The sequence below is a fragment of the Agelaius tricolor genome, unplaced genomic scaffold (genome assembly GCF_023055355.1).
Source record: "Agelaius tricolor isolate 1412-34295 unplaced genomic scaffold, bAgeTri1.0.p SCAF_8, whole genome shotgun sequence".
Taxonomy (NCBI): Eukaryota; Metazoa; Chordata; class Aves; order Passeriformes; family Icteridae; genus Agelaius; species Agelaius tricolor.
Genome location: NW_027269268.1, coordinates 18,321,335 through 18,339,950, shown reverse-complemented (window position 1 = coordinate 18,339,950; position 18,616 = coordinate 18,321,335). Strand labels below are relative to the sequence as shown.

Sequence of the window (18,616 nt, the reverse complement as noted above, 5' to 3'; positions counted from 1 at the left end):
AGAATTGCTTTCCAAAAGACTTTGTCCTTAACTGAATTAATGTGGCTTTGCCTGTGTTACTATTAGGTTATTAAATTAGGTACTAAAGTTGCACAGTTCATCCTTTTGCTCCTTTAGCTATTGCTAATTACTTGTGATTACCCTAAGCATATTATAAACACAGCATGCAGGAGAGTTGGAAATTTAGTGTAATTTCAAGTTTTCTTTACCAATTTCTATTTCCATTCTTCGGACAACTGTGGGTAAGAATGTTGGTTTTGCATGGCCTTTTCTGCCTGTTCCTGTAATTGTGTTTTTTTAATTTTCTGTTTAAAGCAGGTACAGCATCACAGAATAGTTGAAGTTGGAATAATTGAGGTTGGAAGTCACATCTGGAGCTCATCTTGTCTAAGTACCCTGCTCAGAGCAGGGTCAGCTAGAGCCAGTTGCCCAGGATCATGTCCAGTTATATTTTGAGTGTCTCTAAGGAGACTTCACAACCTCTCCTGCAAGAGGATGATCTCCATTGTTCTAGAACATTTGGGAATCTAAACAAAAGTTATTTAATGTCATCAAATGCATCCTTTTTAAAAGTAGCTGGACTTCATCTTAAAAAGATATTTGGGTATATTTTTTTAAAATATGTGCAACATATTCTTACTTAGGAAATGTTTTTATTTCATTTTTTACACTTAAAAAGCTAGTTTCTGTTGGAGGCCACATTAACTCATAATCACATACACTTAGTTCAGAAAATAAATATACTGGTTACCATTATTGTATAAAAATATGAACTTAAGATTCTAAAAAATAATGCATGATTAAAAAAAATATTCAGTACTAATTAAAAAAAAATCCGCAGATGTAGTGCAAAGACTTGAATATAGACCAGGGGTAATGTATGCCTGTTATCACATAGCCTAAGGTATTTCAGGCTTGTAGTTCCCAGCAAAACAGCTGTTGGTGGATGAGCTTTTAGGGGGTACTTGTGGGGAAGACCATTCAGGTACCACAGTGTTATACTTGGAGTTCAGTATTCATTGCAAATTATTGCATTGGAGTTTTTGTGTAAAGAGCAACCAAAACTAATTGTTGCCATGTTAGAAAATAGCACATATTTAAGGGTATTATTTATATGGAGTTTTCCTGTTACTGACTGAAATTATGATTAAAGTTGGCCATGTAAACCTTTTCATCCTATTAAGCAAATGGGAATTGCGGGTAAAGTCTGAATGGCCAGCTGGCAGTTCCACCTGGAGCTCTGAACCAGCTGATTTTTGTATTGTCATCATGCTGTGAGTGCTTGTGCTCAGCATGGAGCTGAGTTTACTCCTGTAGTTTGTGCCTTTTGGTGGCTTGTAGTAAAAAATTTGCAGTAGCCACTAACTTTCTCATTTTATTGTTTTAGGTTTCCAGCAAGAAACAAGGCAAAAATCTGGTAAACTTGCCACTGATATCCAGTTGGTATCGAAGAGTTCAAGAAGTACCTGGGGTAAAGAAAGCTGCTGGCAAATGCAACATGGAGCTTCTCCAGCTTCCAGAGTTGGTATCTGCTCCTGAGGAGCAGCTGCAGGACTCTGCTTCAGTTCCTGATGAGTTAGAAGAGGATCATGAAGACAGTCATTTTATAGGTGGTCCAAGGCCAACCATGACTAAGTTAATGGTAATTTAAACTTTTTAATGAGTTATTTTTATAGCCACATTTGTTTGATTTGGAGTAGGTAGAGTTTATTAGAATTGTACAAGATAATTTCGACAGCCTTGAGCAAACTGCTTTTTGTTCATCTTAAATCTGATATGCATTGACTTAGAAGTGATTCTACTTTTTTCTTCTCTTCTAATATTTGATTCATTCAGGAATTGGGCAAAGATAGGACTGCTGGAGTCCTATCAATAATTCTGAATAATCAAAGTAACCTTTTGTTTGAATTGCAATATTGTATTTCTCTTTTAAAGATATTTACATAAAGAATGGCAAAAAACTGTTGCTTTTATGTTTAGCTTGATTATCCAACCTTTTCAATTGGGTTGGGTTTTTTTAACATCTGGGAACCATAATGAGTTTTGTTAAAGAAAGCTGTCCATCATATTCCATAATTCAATATTTTTTGCATAGAAGCTGACAGCATTTCCTAAAAAAACTTAGGAGAGCTTTTTTGTGAGAATGAGGGAAGTACATAATTTGAATGTTGTATAATGTAGAGTCATCTGCCTGTTCAGTTTCACTTAAACTGACAGTGTTGCAGTTTGATTTGGTGCCATTAAATTTAGTGAGAATTTTGATACCATCTTAAGTGGGTAAATGGTCTTATTTTTCTCCTTCTTTCATGTAGGAAAATGGAATTGAAGCAAAGTTTTCTCCTCATCCATGCCCCAACTGGACCCTAGACTGGACCAGTCTTCCATCTGCTGTCAGTCCTGGGGAAGGTGAGAGTTTGTATGTCTGTGTGTGCATTTAGGGTCTTCTTCTGGTGGAGCTACTTAACTGTTTCATAAGAAAATATGCCAGTTTTCAGTATGTTTCAGAGCTAAGACAGGTAAGTAATTTCAAATCTGTATTAAAATTCAGTCTGTTTGTGACACATGGTGACATAACTTCCCTCAGGTCATCAGCAGCTTATGAGCAAACTGGGAACAAAATATTGGCCTTGATTTCAGTCAACAGTTGACACAACCCAAAAATCCTAACCAAACTCAGTGCTTGGTTGTGTTGAGTTTTCCATGGAAGCAAAGGCATCCATTGATACCTTCCATAGAAATAAAGTTACTGTAGTTGTCAGTATGTAAAGATGGCAAAAAGAGGGTGGCAGGTCAGAAGAAAAGTGTATATAAAAGTGTAGGTGGTCACAATGTGAGACAGAAGGAAAATCAGATACATCATATGATTATTTCCCTGTACTGATGTATGTCATCAAAGGAAGTGTTTTCATTTTTTCCCTAGCAAGGCAGAAGCTGAAAATTTTGGGAAGAGGGGTTTGTTGAAATAAGGCTGTTGAATGGACATACTGTGCAACTGCTGATAATATGTGATAATATGTTTGGGAAAACTGCTGATAATATGTTTGGGAAAAAGGAGATTATATTTAATTTTGACCAACAAAGAAATGCAACATCTTTTCTCTGGTTTTATTAGGCAGCATTTGAAAAGGGGTTTCATTCCTTTTTGGAACTACAGTCAGTCATGGAGTTTTTGCTTGTGTTCCTGGTCCCGTGTGTGTGAATGGATTCATTGTCTTCAGGGTCATTTCCTACTTGCTGCAAAGGCTTTGTGAATATTAAGATCAGTTTGGCTGGATATGGTTAGAGGTACTTCCTTTAGGCTAATCCAAAGCACATTAAAAGGAAGGGGAAAGTGTGTGAATGTGGGGTTGGATGGTGATAACCCTTATTTGCTGCTTTATTACTCTGAGGATATATGGAGATAGAAGCCTTTGGTACTGTTACATGTTTTCATCAAACATTGTGTTCACTGTGAAACAAACAAAAAAAGATTTTTTAAAAACATGATTTTTTTTTCTTTAAAACAGCTTTTTATTAATTAACTTTTCTTACCCAACTGTGCAATTCAAGAATGAGAAGTAACTGACCTACAGTCTTAGAAGGCCTTATTACTTTTCTCATGAGTCGAAATACTTGTTAAGCAGGAAGTAAAGAACTTAAAAGAAGTGCTTTATTTGTGGTATTTCCTTTGAAATGAACCATCATTGCAGTAACAGTATGCATGAGAGGGTATTTACTTACAGAGTAAAACAATGTCTACATTTGTAATTTAGAAACATCTTTGAAATGTAAGTACCTTTGAATAACACAGGCTAGAATGGTAACACAGAGCATGGTGTTCCAGTTCTGTGGAATTAACTGATGTTTTGATTAAACAGTCTTGGTGGCTACCAAACAACAATCCTGAAGGATCAGTATTAGCTTCAGCTTCCAGAACTGTTATCAGGTAAAGGATACTTTATTGAAGTGTGGCCTCTCAACAGAGAAAAGAAAATTTTGAAAATTTTCTAACCCTCATCATAAACAAAGTTAGTTTTAATGAAAGGACCAGCACTTAATGATGTAATTGTCTTCTAACCAGTATAAAAGTCTGTGACTTTGTGTCCATGTTAAAGTTGTTTGTAATTGCTCATAGAACTGAATAATATTATAATTGTGGAATAAATGGTGTATTAGATGCAGAGCTATTTGATTTGAAATGGTCAAAATTGATTCAGTATATCCAGGTTGTTTCTATAATATTTTTGTGAGGCTAGGTCACTCTTACTTTGTTCTGCTTTTTGTATTGGTATTACCTTTTGAATATTTTTACTTGAAAGATGCTTTCTGAGTTGAGAATACATTATGCTTAAAAATCAAAGATGGTTTAGGGACTCTGACATTTTATGAAAAGTTTTGCTAATCAAGATATGCAAATTGGGTATTTTATTTTGAAAGTTAAAAGCAACTGTATTTTTAAAATTAAATCCAGACAGTCATTTATTCTGTAAAACAAAAAGAGTTTAAAGAAACACTTTAAAGTTCTCTATTTCCCTTTCAAGCCTGTCAGAACTCTTTCAAAGACTTTGAAGATTTTTTCAATAGTGTTTTAGCCTATTTCAGTGACTCAGGCATCCTGAAGCAGGAACTCATCCTTCTTCTTCAGCTGATCTTTCCATATCAGAGAGGTCTTTGCCTGCAAGCCACATGGGTGTAACAATCCAAGGGAAATTCAACTGAAGCTGCTTCTCATTAACTTCCCCTTAAGTTGCAGTTTTCCTGCACTCATTTAAATAAGTTTAAACCACATTTGTGTGTGCATTATATTTTGCAGTTCAAGATTTGGAAAACTTGTCATGGCAATACAGTCAGGTTGCTTCATATTCTTGATACATACTTGAGAAGTAAATAACTTTCAATAACAAAGAGAAAGCAAAAATGCTCATTTTTATAATATAGGCAATACTGTATATCTCCTTTTACTGGCTTGCCTTAAAAAGAGTGTTCTTGCAAAACTCTGTATTTTGTATGTGACTCCTTAGGATCCTTTGACTGTTCAGGGATATAAATATAACATTGTGTAGCTGGCCTGTGGACAATTTTCATGGAAGTTTGTATGCAATTACTAATTTTTAGACAAAAAATTCTTCAGGTTTAACTGGAAATAATAACTTAGGCATGTCACCAAACCAGATAACTCATGGATGACTATATACACTGTTCCTACTGTTACTGTACTCTTCCTCCCTTTTTCTTTTGTGATTGTCTTGGGTTACCAAGCAAAACAAGGGAAGGGAATGAATTATTTTATATTTTTATAATGCCTATTTGGAAACAGGAGGCAAAGCTATTACATGTTAAATTAGTATGTAGTAATGATTTTTAGGCACAATGATTTACTAAAATGAACAGTCTTTGAAAACATAGCTGGTTTCCATGCCTCAAGAAATCAATGCATATGCATTATAAGGAATACAAGTTCAGTATATTTATGTTTGCTTGAAGTCTGTTACATTTTCTTAAGTGATGTTTTGATCTAAATGACAAGCCTACAGCGTCTGAAATATTCAGAATCTGCAAGGAAAAAACAACACTTGCTAGTGTATCTTATTAAAAATCATACTGGAAAGAATGATACCAAGTTCTAACAGCCGCATTTTGATTCACTTGAGGACACATTCTCCTTGGTGTTTGTCCTGCTCTGTAAAATCTTGTTGTGATGGACTTTCATGTGGCTGACAGTCATACTGGAAGGTGTCAACTTTGTTTCAGTGCCTTGCTTTGTGGAGTAAGTGTAAGCCCTCAGAGAATTACTGAAGCTTTAATGCTTCATATTGAATATCTCCTACAAGAAAGTTCAGGTTTGATGAGGTATAATTGCTGGAAGTATGATTTTTACAGTTCACGAGTCCTTGTTAATTGGGTGTTTATTAGGCTTTGGAGAGCTTTGTTTTGTAGATACTGTACATAAACTTCAGTGTAGGCTTTTTTAGTCCTGTTGTGGTTTGTGTTTGTTTACTGAACATACTAAAGAATTAAGTACTCCAGTTTGGCAGTTGAAATGTTTTACAGATTTATGGCTTGAGCACTGAAGACAATTCATAATGATTTGTTTTTGTAAATCCACAGTTGTCTTGGTTCTGATGGTTGAAGCATGTTCTTGATTAATCCACAATTAACATTGACACAAAAATGTCTGCACTTGACAGTCAGTGGCCTAAACTGACTTTACCTGCGTGGAATTAGAGTGTGATCTGCCCTAGATAGAAAAATAAGTTTTATTGTTAGACTGTGAGGTTTTTCTCTCTTGTCTCTGAAGTTATTAGACATGTGGGAAGGCATAAACCCCAAAAATATTAACTCATAGGTGCCTAGCAGATATTTTTTAACAAGCGTCTTAAATTAATTTTTCATATCTTAATCAGAAATCTTTAATAAATGTTAAGTAGCCTGCTAATTAACTCTGCCCTTTGTTTCATTTAAACTATTTGGTCTTTCTTTCACTCCTGATATAATTGTACTAGAGTTTACTAGTTTCCTTCTCCCTTTTATATTTCTGTTTTCCTTATTCATGGGATCACAGAGCCCCGAAGTTACATTATTCATCTCTTAAACCAGAAGTTTAGAGGTTACATTTGTACTAAGTACTCCACAGCATGGAAGTGCAGGTCATTTTTTGTGGAAGATTACTGTTGAGGAGTGAAGGAATGCTGACCCATTCTAGCAGTTATGGTGTGGAACAATGTCCAGCATGTTATGATTGATATGATTCAAAAAGACATTTTCTTTTGAACATGGCTCAAAATCATCATCAGAGGTATTTCTGGGAAATAGAAATATAGAAATGAATATCCTTTAATGGTCAATAAGGTGTACTTAGTAACAGTAAGTTAAGTGTAAGAGTGATGTGGTGCTACAGAGTCACTTTGTAGAGAAGAGAGTGATGACATTTATTTTATGTGTATTAATTAGAAATATTTAGGTGGAGGAGGAGTTAACACTTTTCTGTCTCCAAATATTCTAGATATGCTATTGGATAAAATGTTAAATTGCTGTTGACATTACTCTTCATAATCTTTTTCCAGAATATATTAATATCTTAGTATTTGCAGTTATTGTAAAATTTTAATTGATTTTCTGTAGCACCAGTCTTGACTTTAAAAGGGATATTTGATCTGCTTCAATATTCTGGTATTTCTTGCTGTAAAATGTCTTCAGTGCTTATTTGAAGATTGTTCTGTATGTTGTGTCACTAGACTTAAATCCCAGTTAGATCAATGGTAATGGTGTACAGCTTGTGTCCTTTAGCTCTTTTGTGTCACCCATTTGCCATATCCCAGAGTGTGGGGATTCATCATCCACTTACCTATGTGGCATAATCAACACAAGGATTTAAACTTCTGGGGATTGTACCCATTTTTGCAGTATTTTTGTAGGTCACTTACATTGCTGTTTTCTGCACGTTGTACCTGAGGGACAGGTGAGTTGTAACACGGCTGTTCTGGGTTTCCTCTGCAAAGCCTAAGCTGTCCTTTCAGGCAGAGGCATCAGGAGACCTTTGGTACCCCTGCAACAGCACTTTGGCTTTTTTACTTTCTTCAAAGTGTAATGTTTAGCTATGCAACCTGTCTTTCAAGAGCAGAATCAGAGTTTTTCTCAGCTCTATGTGTGACTTCTGGAGCTTAAAATCTTCACAAACCACAGGAGGGCAGCACAGTCTCTTTGGATATGGAGCTGTGCCCTGGACTAAGGTGTCATCCTTGAGAAAGATGCTTTGTATGTGGCAGTTTTCAGCTCAGTAATCTCTAGTCCCAAAATATGGAATCACCTGTTGTAAAAAGTGATTTAAAACATGTTTTTCCTCCTCTTTGAATTAGAGTTGGTAATTTAACAGTTGACACATTCATTGTGCCGGATTACACCTGAAAGCAATAATTGCTGAGGCTGTATAAACACATAACAGAGTAACAACTTCTGCCTTGAAAGTTTTCAAATCTGAGAAAAAAGGTAACAGCTGAGCAGGGAGTGAAGGAGAGGGAAAGTTGATCAGCTCAACTTCTGCTGGAGTTTTATATTCTTTGGGGAAAAGGAGTAATTCTGGGAAGATATTTCTAAGGAAATGAGGAGCTTACTGAAAATTTCTGGAATTTTTTTTCTGGCTTAAAAGTGACAAAATACAGATATTTGTGCAAGAGATTTATTGTTTTTAATTGGTCAATAAATACTGCAATAGTTCAAGAGCCAATGTTTTGGAATTAAAAATCATAGTAGCATCGTAGGCTAGGTTATGGCTGGAATTCAAAGGAAAGGGAAGTAACTTATTGAATATGTTAGAAGAAAAAATAGACAAATGAAAGGATGCAAAGGAACTAACCGGTAACTCACTAATTTTTTATTTTGTAGCAACACTCTGAGCACATGAAAATATGTGAGCATCCTCGTTAGGATGGGAGGAAAGTAGAAATGGAAGTCAGAAGGAAAGAAAAGTCAGAATGTGAAGAGCTGTGTGGCCTAAACATTGCACAGGAGCAAAACGTTGAAAATGAGCCCCAGAAACAAGGCAAAAAAAGATTCTCTCTCTTAATTGAACCTCTTATGAATCCTCTTCCTGATATAATCTTGCTTTCAGAAATAAAAGCACTGGGAAATTACACAGAGGATAAGATCAGATTGACTAAGTGTGAGAAGGAAGGTATAGTCTCTGAGCTTATGCACAGAAAAGATTACAACCTAGAAAGCAAATGAAACTGAGCCCAAGTGTGTCTCCTTCTCTTTCTCAGTGACAAAATAATGCAAAGACTTCAAAAGAATTTAAATTATGTTCTCACTCAAGTTTATTGACACTCATATTTTGTTTTGGGGCTAAGTCCTTTAAAAACATTATTTGTTGTTTCTTTGGGGGAAAGTAGGACTTGCTGGAAGTTGAAATATTTCATAGATTAATTTTTTTTTTTTGTAATGATCTTTGGAGAACCCATAGATTATTTGTGAATAGATAATTCAAACTGTGTTCTTAATTTGCAATTTTGATTTTACCTGATTACTGAAACTCTATTAATCTCTCCTACTTAGTATTTAATATGCTTAAGTAGTTATTTCTAGGGCTACTGGTAGTTTCCAGAGTCTGTGGTTGCCCAGATTTTGTGTGCATTCATAAATTACCATAGTAAGTAAAATGGAGTTTTGTTTTGTGGTTATTAAAGTGAATGGTTTACTGCAGAAATGTAGGCAAACGTGTTTTGAACAATTTATTTTCCAACATCAAGATTGTGTACATTGCAAATATAGAACAAGTATAGAAATACGTCAGAATCATTGCCGAGGTATTGTCAAGTTTTGTGCAGCATTAGTGAATTTCTGGGAGCTGTTCAGTGACATTTTATAAGGAGTTGATGAATCACAGGATATTTCATCCCATAAGATGTACCTTGAACATAATGTTAGTGCTCAAAGGTGAGCACTGTGCAAGGGGCATTCACCTTCTTCCCTCCCCCAGGCTTGCTGTGTTGCAGAGTTGAGGTATGGAATTCATTTCCAAACCATAAATCAGCTGTGACAAAGTGTGAGTTAAGGAGGAATTTTTCTGTCTCTTGGAGTTGTTTATGGATTCCATCTGCATTTTCATTGGTTTTGGATATTCGTGTTGAGAGCCATGAATGCATTATTTGATTTGGATACAGTTTTACATTGGATAAGGTCACGAGTTTGATTTTGGCTTTTCCTGAAGGCAACTTTTTATGCACAGTTGTTCATTTAAAGTTCTAATCAGCAATTTCAAGGAAGTCAGTACTGCTGTGTTTAAGAAAAAAACCCCAAACCTCATAGTGTTAAGAAACGCCATAAAATTACTTTGAATGATTCATAATCTGTTCTGAGTAGTTTGATGCTTTCAAAAATTTTAATTACACAAAGGAAAGGCCAGACTACTGTATGTTTAGTGTTTTATTGAAGGTGGTATTAATTATTTTGTACTCTAAATGCCTCTTCTCCAGATGGTTTGGAAATGCTTCTGAAAAGTTAATTTTTGGCTCACGTCTCATGTCAAATTTCTGGCATCTTACCATTGCTATATCAAAAGGAGTTCACATCCTTTAGAAACTTTTAAAGCCTTGAAGAGCAAAGGCAAGTAGGAAGTTCATCTGTTTGTAGAATTATTTTCTAAGTGTAGAAGAATTGGAGAATAATCTCAATATTAAAATGAGTCAAACCTAATCTGAAGCAATAAAATTTGTCCCCTCCTAGTGCGGAATATTGATCTAAGCATCCAGAGATAATGGAGAGAGATATGCTGCTTGTGTTTCAGCTTGGGCTTTAGAAGTTTTGCAGATCTGTCATGGAGTTGTTGGTCTTTGTGTTGGTGTTTGAATGGCTCATGTAAGTAGTGTGAGTAGGCCAGTTGAGGTATCATCAATGTAGTCGTTCCATTAGCGCACTTTCCCTGGAATTTTCTGATGTATCTGATTGGTGAAGGACTCTAAAATCTGCTTAAATGCTCTTGAATATCCCACTTGCAGATCTTCCATGTGTTCTTGTGTTTTTAGTGACAAGAAATAAGAAACAAAAGAACATCCTCTCACCTCAAAGTTTAAGATAGATGTGAGTGCTTCCATGAAGCTCAACTGGACAAACTTTTTACCTTGGCTCTTGGTTGCATTGCCTGTTTTCTGCAGAATTTCATTTGTTAGGAACCAGAGTATGTTGGACAAAAGTAAAAATGGACTCTGAAACTCTGCTGTTTTATACAAACACTTCTTGCTGTCCAAAACTTTGTACCTGATACTTTAAGGCTGCACTGAACATCAGCTCAGGTTGAAAATGGTTCTAGGCTGGATATGTTAACGTTCAAGGCTGCATATGGAAACTGGTTTCATTTCTTTATTTCTTTAATTCTTTATTTCTTTTGTCCTTCATAGCTTGAGACAGGGAGAAATGTTGGTGCATGTCATGGACTGCCATGAGCTAGCATTTCATGCTGCATCCTGGATGGGGTCATGAGTTTAGGCACATGTTCAGGGGGATTTAATTAACCAGTGTCTTTAGCAAACAAGACAGTGCTTTTACTTGCACAATATTTGCTAGTTTTGTACAAGAAACAAGTGAATTTGTAGATATAATATCTTGAATCATGCCTCATATTTCTATTACAAAACTGTAAGTATTGTGAAAAGTCTTGTAACCAGGAGGTGGTTTTTTTTTTTTTTGTATGTAACTTTTAGAATCAAAGGTTAAGAAAGGATATTTACTCTTGAACAGCTTCTGAATTTATTCTTGTAGCTAATTTGGTTCTTTACCCATCAAGTATAGCTTTTCTATGTGTGCTAATGCTGAATATTGAGGAATAGGATTATGAAAGCCAACAGAAATGGATATATAGCTATCTTTCAAAATTGTTGGTATTCTATAATGTATTTTTTTGAGCACAGTTTATTACTTGACAACTTTTGTGAAGCACTGCCATTATTTCTTCAGTATGCTCTCATCATTTTTGAAAGCCTGAAAATGATTTCTTCATTAAAATAATCTGCTTCTCTAGAAACAAAACAAAGCCCCCAGAAACCCAACCTGAACTGAGACAAAACACTGCTTAATCCTCTATTTTATGCTACTCAAAAACATCTGCCAAATGGATTACTTTCCATCTTATCTGCAGCACAGATTTGACATTCCTCTGCTTGTGCTTGTTACCGGATGCTTTGGCCCACTTGTATGTATATTGGCATTGTGAGCTCTCTGTAACTTAGCTGGATGATGTTAGGTAAGGCATAATGCAGAAAATAAATCATACCTTCAGTCAATCTTTCTTGACATTTTGGATCTTAATTGTTTTGTAAACACAGGTTAGTTTCTTCTTGTTTGTATCACCCAATTCCCTTTTTTTTTTTTATGGTTAATACGTCCATTTTGCACCTCTGTATGTTTTTAACTGTGCCATGAAGATCATGGTCACTGCTGATTCCCACTTGTAGGGAGCAAGTAGAACATATGGCAGAGATTATCAATGTTGAACTCCTGTTTGAGCCACAAGGTCAGAAATTTCATGTAAAGATCAGGTTGGTAAGTTGTTGTAATGACAAGCAGTGGGGCTGAAAATCACAGGAGTAACTTTCTGCAAAGCATTGGAGTTGCTTGTAAATTGCATTTTGCTTGGGCTTGTGTCACACTCAAATATGCAGGTTAAGGTGGACACACTTGTTCATGATTGTGCTGTTGGAAAGATGAGCAGATTTTGTGGTATATTTTTTTCCTGAAAGTCTTGCAAGGATAAATTAATCTTGATTAATTAGGTAGTATCTCATATCTACTTCAAGACTCTTTATGAATAGAGCTTTTTTTGATACTTTTAATAAATATGGAAATAGCTGCTTAGAAACTGTCTGTTTTTTAAGCTAGCTAAACAAATATAAGAAAACTTCTTTCTGACTTTGTTTTTATTTAGTAAATTTAATTTTTGCAGAGGCTTGCAAAGTTTACTCTTCCTCACTGCGACCATATGTGTACTTTGTTTCAGAGTAGAAATAGTCCTGCTGAGGTAATGTAAAAATGGAGCAACAAGATCTTCAGTAGAATCATAACTTTTTTATTTTGTTATTCATTAAGATGACTCAGATTTGCTACTGTGCAGTATATACAATACCAAAGAAATGAGCATTAAGGCTAGTTATTTCTTTTGTATCAGAAATATGATACATAGGTGAGTGCTCCCTACTGCAGGAATTTTATATTTAGTTTAATTTTGTTGTGTGTCAGAGAGGGACAGAGCACAGTGCTCAACTAATTCTTCTGAATTATTTTCAGTACTAATTAATTAATTAAAAGAAAAACCCCAGCACAGTAATATTTTAGTTACTAACTCAATACAGCTTTATGGAAATTCAAATCTGATGGAATGTGGTCTGTTGTCCATTTGTAAGACATCCAGTGGCTGCTGCATGAGTAAAATTAGAAGCATACTTTGTTATTATATTTTTTGCATAAAGCTGCAGTACAAGAGAAGAAATGGGCTTTACAGACTTTGATTTATCAAAGGATCTTGAATTCCTTTGTACTTAAGGAGGGAATTGAATGGAAAACCATTGATTCTCTTCCATCCTCAAATTTCAATGCCTCTAGACTATCTTGCATTTTTCTGCCAATTTTATTTGCCATTATGCAGGTACACAATGGAAGTTGTGATTACTATTACTATCAGGTTTTCATGGCTTTTTGAATTAAAAATACATTTTAAAATTACTGAATACTCAGTTAAGGATACTTCTGTAGTCCCATACAGTCTTTTTCCTCCATTGTAATAAACACTTTTCCATGTAATTGCAATATAATTTTTATTTTAGATATGCTTATTTTGACTTTGGATCTTCTCAGCTTGGTTTACTCCAGAAGTGGTTTAATGTAAGTAAAATAATCCCATCAAAGTGCCTCAAAATGATCCCACTCTTAAAGCAGAAACACCCATTTTAAGGATTTTATTTGTATAATATTATTGATTTGACTGATGAACCTTCTCACTGTGGGTTAGCCTTTGTGCTGTGCTGCATTAGTTACTGTCAGAACAGTTTTGTCCCTTTGGCTTGAGGAGAATTTGCACACAACATCCATACCCCATGGGCTGACTGTTCTCCAAATGCTTCCCTTGCTCTCTGGGTAAATAAGGGCTGCAGCATCTGCAGAGCATCTGTCTCAGAGCTCCCAACAGGAGTGTAGATGTGCCCTGCTCTCAAAGGTGGGATCCGTGCAAAGGTGAAGGATCCCTGTGTTTCTCAGCTCCTTTCACCTACTTAGGGGAGCTTTTATTTCCTTGAAACCATTGTTACTGGGATCTTTCCTTCTCAATTCCCTGCACAGTTCTAAGTCCAGAGAAAGAATGCTGGCTGGCAGTGTGTACATTTTATGTAGAATCGGATGCAGTAGGAATCTTGCAGAGTCTTCTGTGTGAAGTTTGTCAATAGGAAGACTGAGGACAGTGGGGTAACAGAACATGCAAACTGTTAGCCCCATTCTGAAGGTGACTATTGCTGTCTGAGTTTGATATGCATTTGTTTGAGCCCACGTTGTGTGTGTGCATGTGACAGGCCAAATTTGTTCAAATATACCAGATAATCCTTGCAGTATAGAGGTTTTATTTTCCTCTTTATGTAGTGATTTTAGAATGTCCTCATTTTTAAATGATGTGAAGCATTCCCATAGTCATTTATCAGAAATGTGTGGTTATATACATTAGAACATGTTTTCTTTTTATTTTAAGAATAGCTAGCTGAGGCAGTGCCTAGCAGATGCACTGCTGAGACAAATTTTTCAACAGGTACTGCTGTAAAGTCTACAAACTATTAATTTCTTCCAATGCTAGACATCCCCTCTTACAGTTTATTAGGTGATGATGGGGTTTGTAGCTGCAGATACTTGGTGACCTATCAGATCAATTTCTGCATCAGCATTAAAAGATGATGACAGAGTAAATGTGTCTCTATGACTTCCAGTACCACAACTCTATCCACATTTGGTGGTGGTGAAGGAAAAGGAGTTCTGAGATGGTTTTTGCACTAGAAGGGCAGTAGGGCTTCCAGAGGTCTTACCCAAAAGAACATTGCTGGGATGACTTTTTGTACTGGGCTTTTTTGTTTGTTTTCCAGCTTTTGGCTCCTTTGACATTATACTGGCACATAAAGTTTGTGTCAAAGCTCATTTGCTACGCAACAAGCTACAAATAATTATCTGTTGTTTGAATATCTTAGGTTTATAAGTCTATGCTTAGTTGTGTATTATTTTATTAAGGCAGATGTTTCATGAACATGCCTTCTGGCAGTTAGTGGGAGATATATTTTCTTTTTAAGTTTCTGAAGGCAGATATTTCTTTAGTCTGAGTCTTTGTTTAGTTGACAGAGCTGATTAATTTCTGTTGGAAAAGAGTTCATAATTTTTCATTTCTGTTGGCTTCAATTTACAGAAATTCAACAAGCTGTTTGAATTCACTTTGGTTCCTGCTGCACAGTTTTTCTGTCTCCATCCCCTCAAAACTGTTATAAAGTAACAAAATGAGGACATGAAGGGGATACTGTTCTACATTTTCTCCCCTTAACTAATTAGTACAGAGGATTTGTGTGGGAGATAAATTTATGGATGACCTTTCTGTTTAGTTAGGTGGCCTTAAGTATGCTGGTAGTTTGTAGAGTAAACAGAAGTGATGTGTAAAGCAGAAAGTGCTGCCCTTTGTCTGCAGCCAGCTGCTCCAAGTCTCTCTCTGTGGAAGGGCCAGATGAAGTCATGACTTTGTTTCCCAATGCTCCCACTTGAAAAGCCTGGGGAGCTAGAGTGCAGTACTGGGCTGGTGCCCACAGTTTCATTAATCTTTTTTTTCCCCCCCATTGAAATCCAGGTCTCTATTTCAAAGGTGGCTGAAGGGATTTATGGATTTTCTTGATTATTTGCTTTCATAAACTATGTAAGAATAATACAAAAGGCCACCTGGCACAAAGCTGCTTACAGCACAAGAAAAAGGAGCCTTTTATTATTAGAACCATTGATTAGACAACGAGTGCCAATTTTATGTATTTGTTGTCTTGGAAACTCACTTTTGCCTCTGCTTTGGATTTCAGGAAAATGAATTAACCTGTGACAGTATTTTCAAGCTTGGGTACTTTTATTCCTTATAATAACAGAACACCCCCTTCTGCTCTTTTGTCAAGCATGTATGTTGGTAGTGGAGAACTGTGTGCACAACTAACTTTTCATCAGTGTTTCTGAGGTTATCTTTCATTGGATTAGCCAGATTTTTTTTTAAAAATTCACCATTAGGCAGCTTTTGAATTGATATAATCAACTGGTATTTTATCCATGCTCTGAAAACCTTCTAGGAATGTATTTGTGACAGGTTGTGTAGCATAAGCTGACCAGTTCTGTGTTATTTGAGAGGCATTTCCCCCTTCTTTTAGTGTGTAGTCCTTCAGAAATGCATTAAAACACATTGAAATTTTATTTAATTTTCATCTTCTAAACTTGATGTAAAATGTTACTGTCTTCATGTTGAATGTTTTTGACTTGTCATGAAGAATTTCTATTTATGACAGGATTGTTAAACCTCACAATCTTTCTGACATAAAGGGTGCAATAAAGTAGCATTAGTTGGTAATGAGTGGTTATTGCTATGTAATATGATCCGGATGACCACACCATCATTTTTATATATTAAAAGGAAAGGAGTGGATATTTATTTTGTTTATTTCATTGGTTTGTCTTCCACTCCATCATAATTTGTTGGTGCTGATTGTTGTCAAATTGTGCTTTACCTAACTTGGCAGGATTTGAATGGGTCATTTGGATTACTGACAACAATGAAAAGGAGCACTTTGAACAGAAGCATTCTGCAAAATGCCCTGATTCTGTTAGTGTGGATAAATATCTGTTACAGCTTTAGAGGTGGTGGGGGTACCAATGGTCTGGCTGTCTTTAGGAATACATTTGTTACAAAGCCTGGCTTATTTTCTCTAATAGTAAATGTCAGTCTTGATTAGCCAGTGGTCTGGTTCTTTCTACATAGTTACAGCACTTCTCCAAGCTGAGAATGCTGAGATACATGTTGGTTTCAACCCAAACTGGTTACTAAGAGCACCATGAGCATTTTAAAGGGCAGTTTAGGAGCTGTACTTGGCTGTGGCCTGCTACCTGCAAAGTTGCCCAGCAGGCATTCTGTGACAGGCACTATATTGTGGCTGAGGGACTGCCATCTCAGCAACTTGGGGCTTACTCATTGTGCCTTCATAGTCTGAGAAAACACTGCAGGGAAAACACTGTGGAGAGAGAAATGCTGGTTGAAATTTTTTGTTAGTGGTGGTTTTGTTTGTTTGCTTTTCTAAAATCTGTTATGCAAAGTACTAATGGCAAAAGTGTATTTATTCTGGAGGTTAAACAAACTTTAATGTTGATCATCAGCATTCACAGTGGTTAACTGGGAACCTGGCACAAGCAGATACTGATATTCAACATGGGAGATTAAAAGAACACTTACCCAAAGCTCAATTGTATAGAATTGAATTAAATTCTATACAATTAAATTGTATAGAAAATATCCCACTTAGCTATGTATTCAAAGGAAATAATTGTGTTTGCTATCTAAACTGCAGTTCATTTTGATTCCCCTCTGCCCCAACTTTGCTTTGAAAATTAATTAGAAAAAAAAGAAATGAAAGGAAAAAAGCTGAGTGGTCAAGCAGTTACTGTTACTGAATTAAAACCTTATGATGGAGTTCAGTAATTCCTGTATTTCCTCTGAACTCTTGAATGTTTTTTCAGCCCTTTTAGGTAACATAAAGCACATGAATACCAAAGACACTTATTTCATACAGCAAATTTGATTGAATTTCCTAAAATTTTCATAAACTCCAGATTTATACAGGATCAAGCTATAAGTGCTGTAATAATTGCAGTGTGTAGATCAGACAGAACTCAGAGAATGGAGAAATGTGTAAACTTGGCCTTTCTCTGTGCAGCTTGGATGCCTTTGTTTGGAAGTTATATACACCCATTGTGAAATGATGTTATTTGCATGTTGAAATGTCATCAAACCTTTGCAGTGTGGGATTTAATTTTTGTGATGACTGAAATTCGGGATGAAGTTTCAAGGATGAAGTTCCTTTTCATCAGGATGTTCTGGGGGAATTCCTCCAGCCATTCATCTTTGTAAAGTAAACAGGCCTAATGTGTGAAGTTCAGCTGAAAGTCCTGCTGTTTGTCCTGCAGCCAGTTGTCCAATTACTTGACACATAAGGGCTAAATGAAGCATGCCTGTCTTCCAAGCAGCTTTTTTTTTGTTTCTGATTTATTGTTTCAGACTCTTTCACTCTTTTTGATAAGCAAATCAAAGACAGGAATCATCCAAATTATCCATATAGCTAATATGTATTTTTTTTTTTAATTAGAGGTGGTGATGGGAATTCATGGGTCGGTGTATATACAATATATGAGAAGGGGTCTTTTGGACTTTCCTTTAATTCTGCAATTCATGGCTTCCTGTACAGAGGCAATTCAGTCCTTACCTTTTCCTGACCAATCAGTTGTAAACAATTCAGCACAAGGAGCTCAGCAAGGGAAATCCCTGTTCCTGCTGCCTGTGAAGTGATGAGAGCTGGTCCCCTGCAGGCAAGCTGCTGCTGGCCAGCTGGGAGTGGGAATGGCTGCGGCTTCTGGCCCTTGCTCTGACCTCTGGTGCCTGCTGGGGAAGGAGCTCTCCTGTTTTTACAAGGACAAGCACTCTTAGTCCCTGGTGAGAACTGGCTTCAATTCCCCTTTCTCAGCAAGACAGTAGCTGGTAATCAGTATATTAGGCTTGTGAGAGGTAAACAAAACATTTGATTCTGGTTTCCTTGTCAGGCAGTGACATCTTCATTTGAAGATATTTGCAGAAAGTGAGCAACCCCTGCCTCCCAAGCCTGGGTGTTGCTGACATGTGGTATAATACTGTGCCTAGCTAGAACAGCACTCCTTTTGGGGTTAGAGACCTTTCCCCACATTTAGTACAGCACAGGCTGCTTTTCCCTTTCCTTTATTCTTCCCCAAATGTTTTATCATCTTTCACTTTTAAGTTTTTTATTGCTGTGCTTTCTTCCTCACATCTTAAACACTTCACCATAAGTGATAGGTGGGTTTGGGCACCTAAGGAGCATAAGAT

The 18,616-nt window shown here is 36.2% G+C and overlaps 1 protein-coding gene across 5 annotated transcripts in view; it reads left to right on the top strand.

The window, feature by feature from the left end:
- GSTCD (glutathione S-transferase C-terminal domain containing) overlaps nucleotides 1–18,616 on the top strand; it is a 45,124-nt gene that overhangs the window by 6,936 nt on the left and 19,572 nt on the right. For all 5 annotated transcript variants that reach the window (XR_011679946.1, XM_071431800.1, XM_071431803.1 and 2 more), the window contains 2 exons: nucleotides 1,388–1,642; nucleotides 2,313–2,406. Coding sequence is in view for 4 of the 5 variants with exons in the window: in XM_071431800.1 (XP_071287901.1) it covers nucleotides 1,388–1,642; nucleotides 2,313–2,406 (349 nt within the window). In the remaining variant the exon portion in view is untranslated. The remainder of the gene's footprint in view (nucleotides 1–1,387; nucleotides 1,643–2,312; nucleotides 2,407–18,616) is intronic.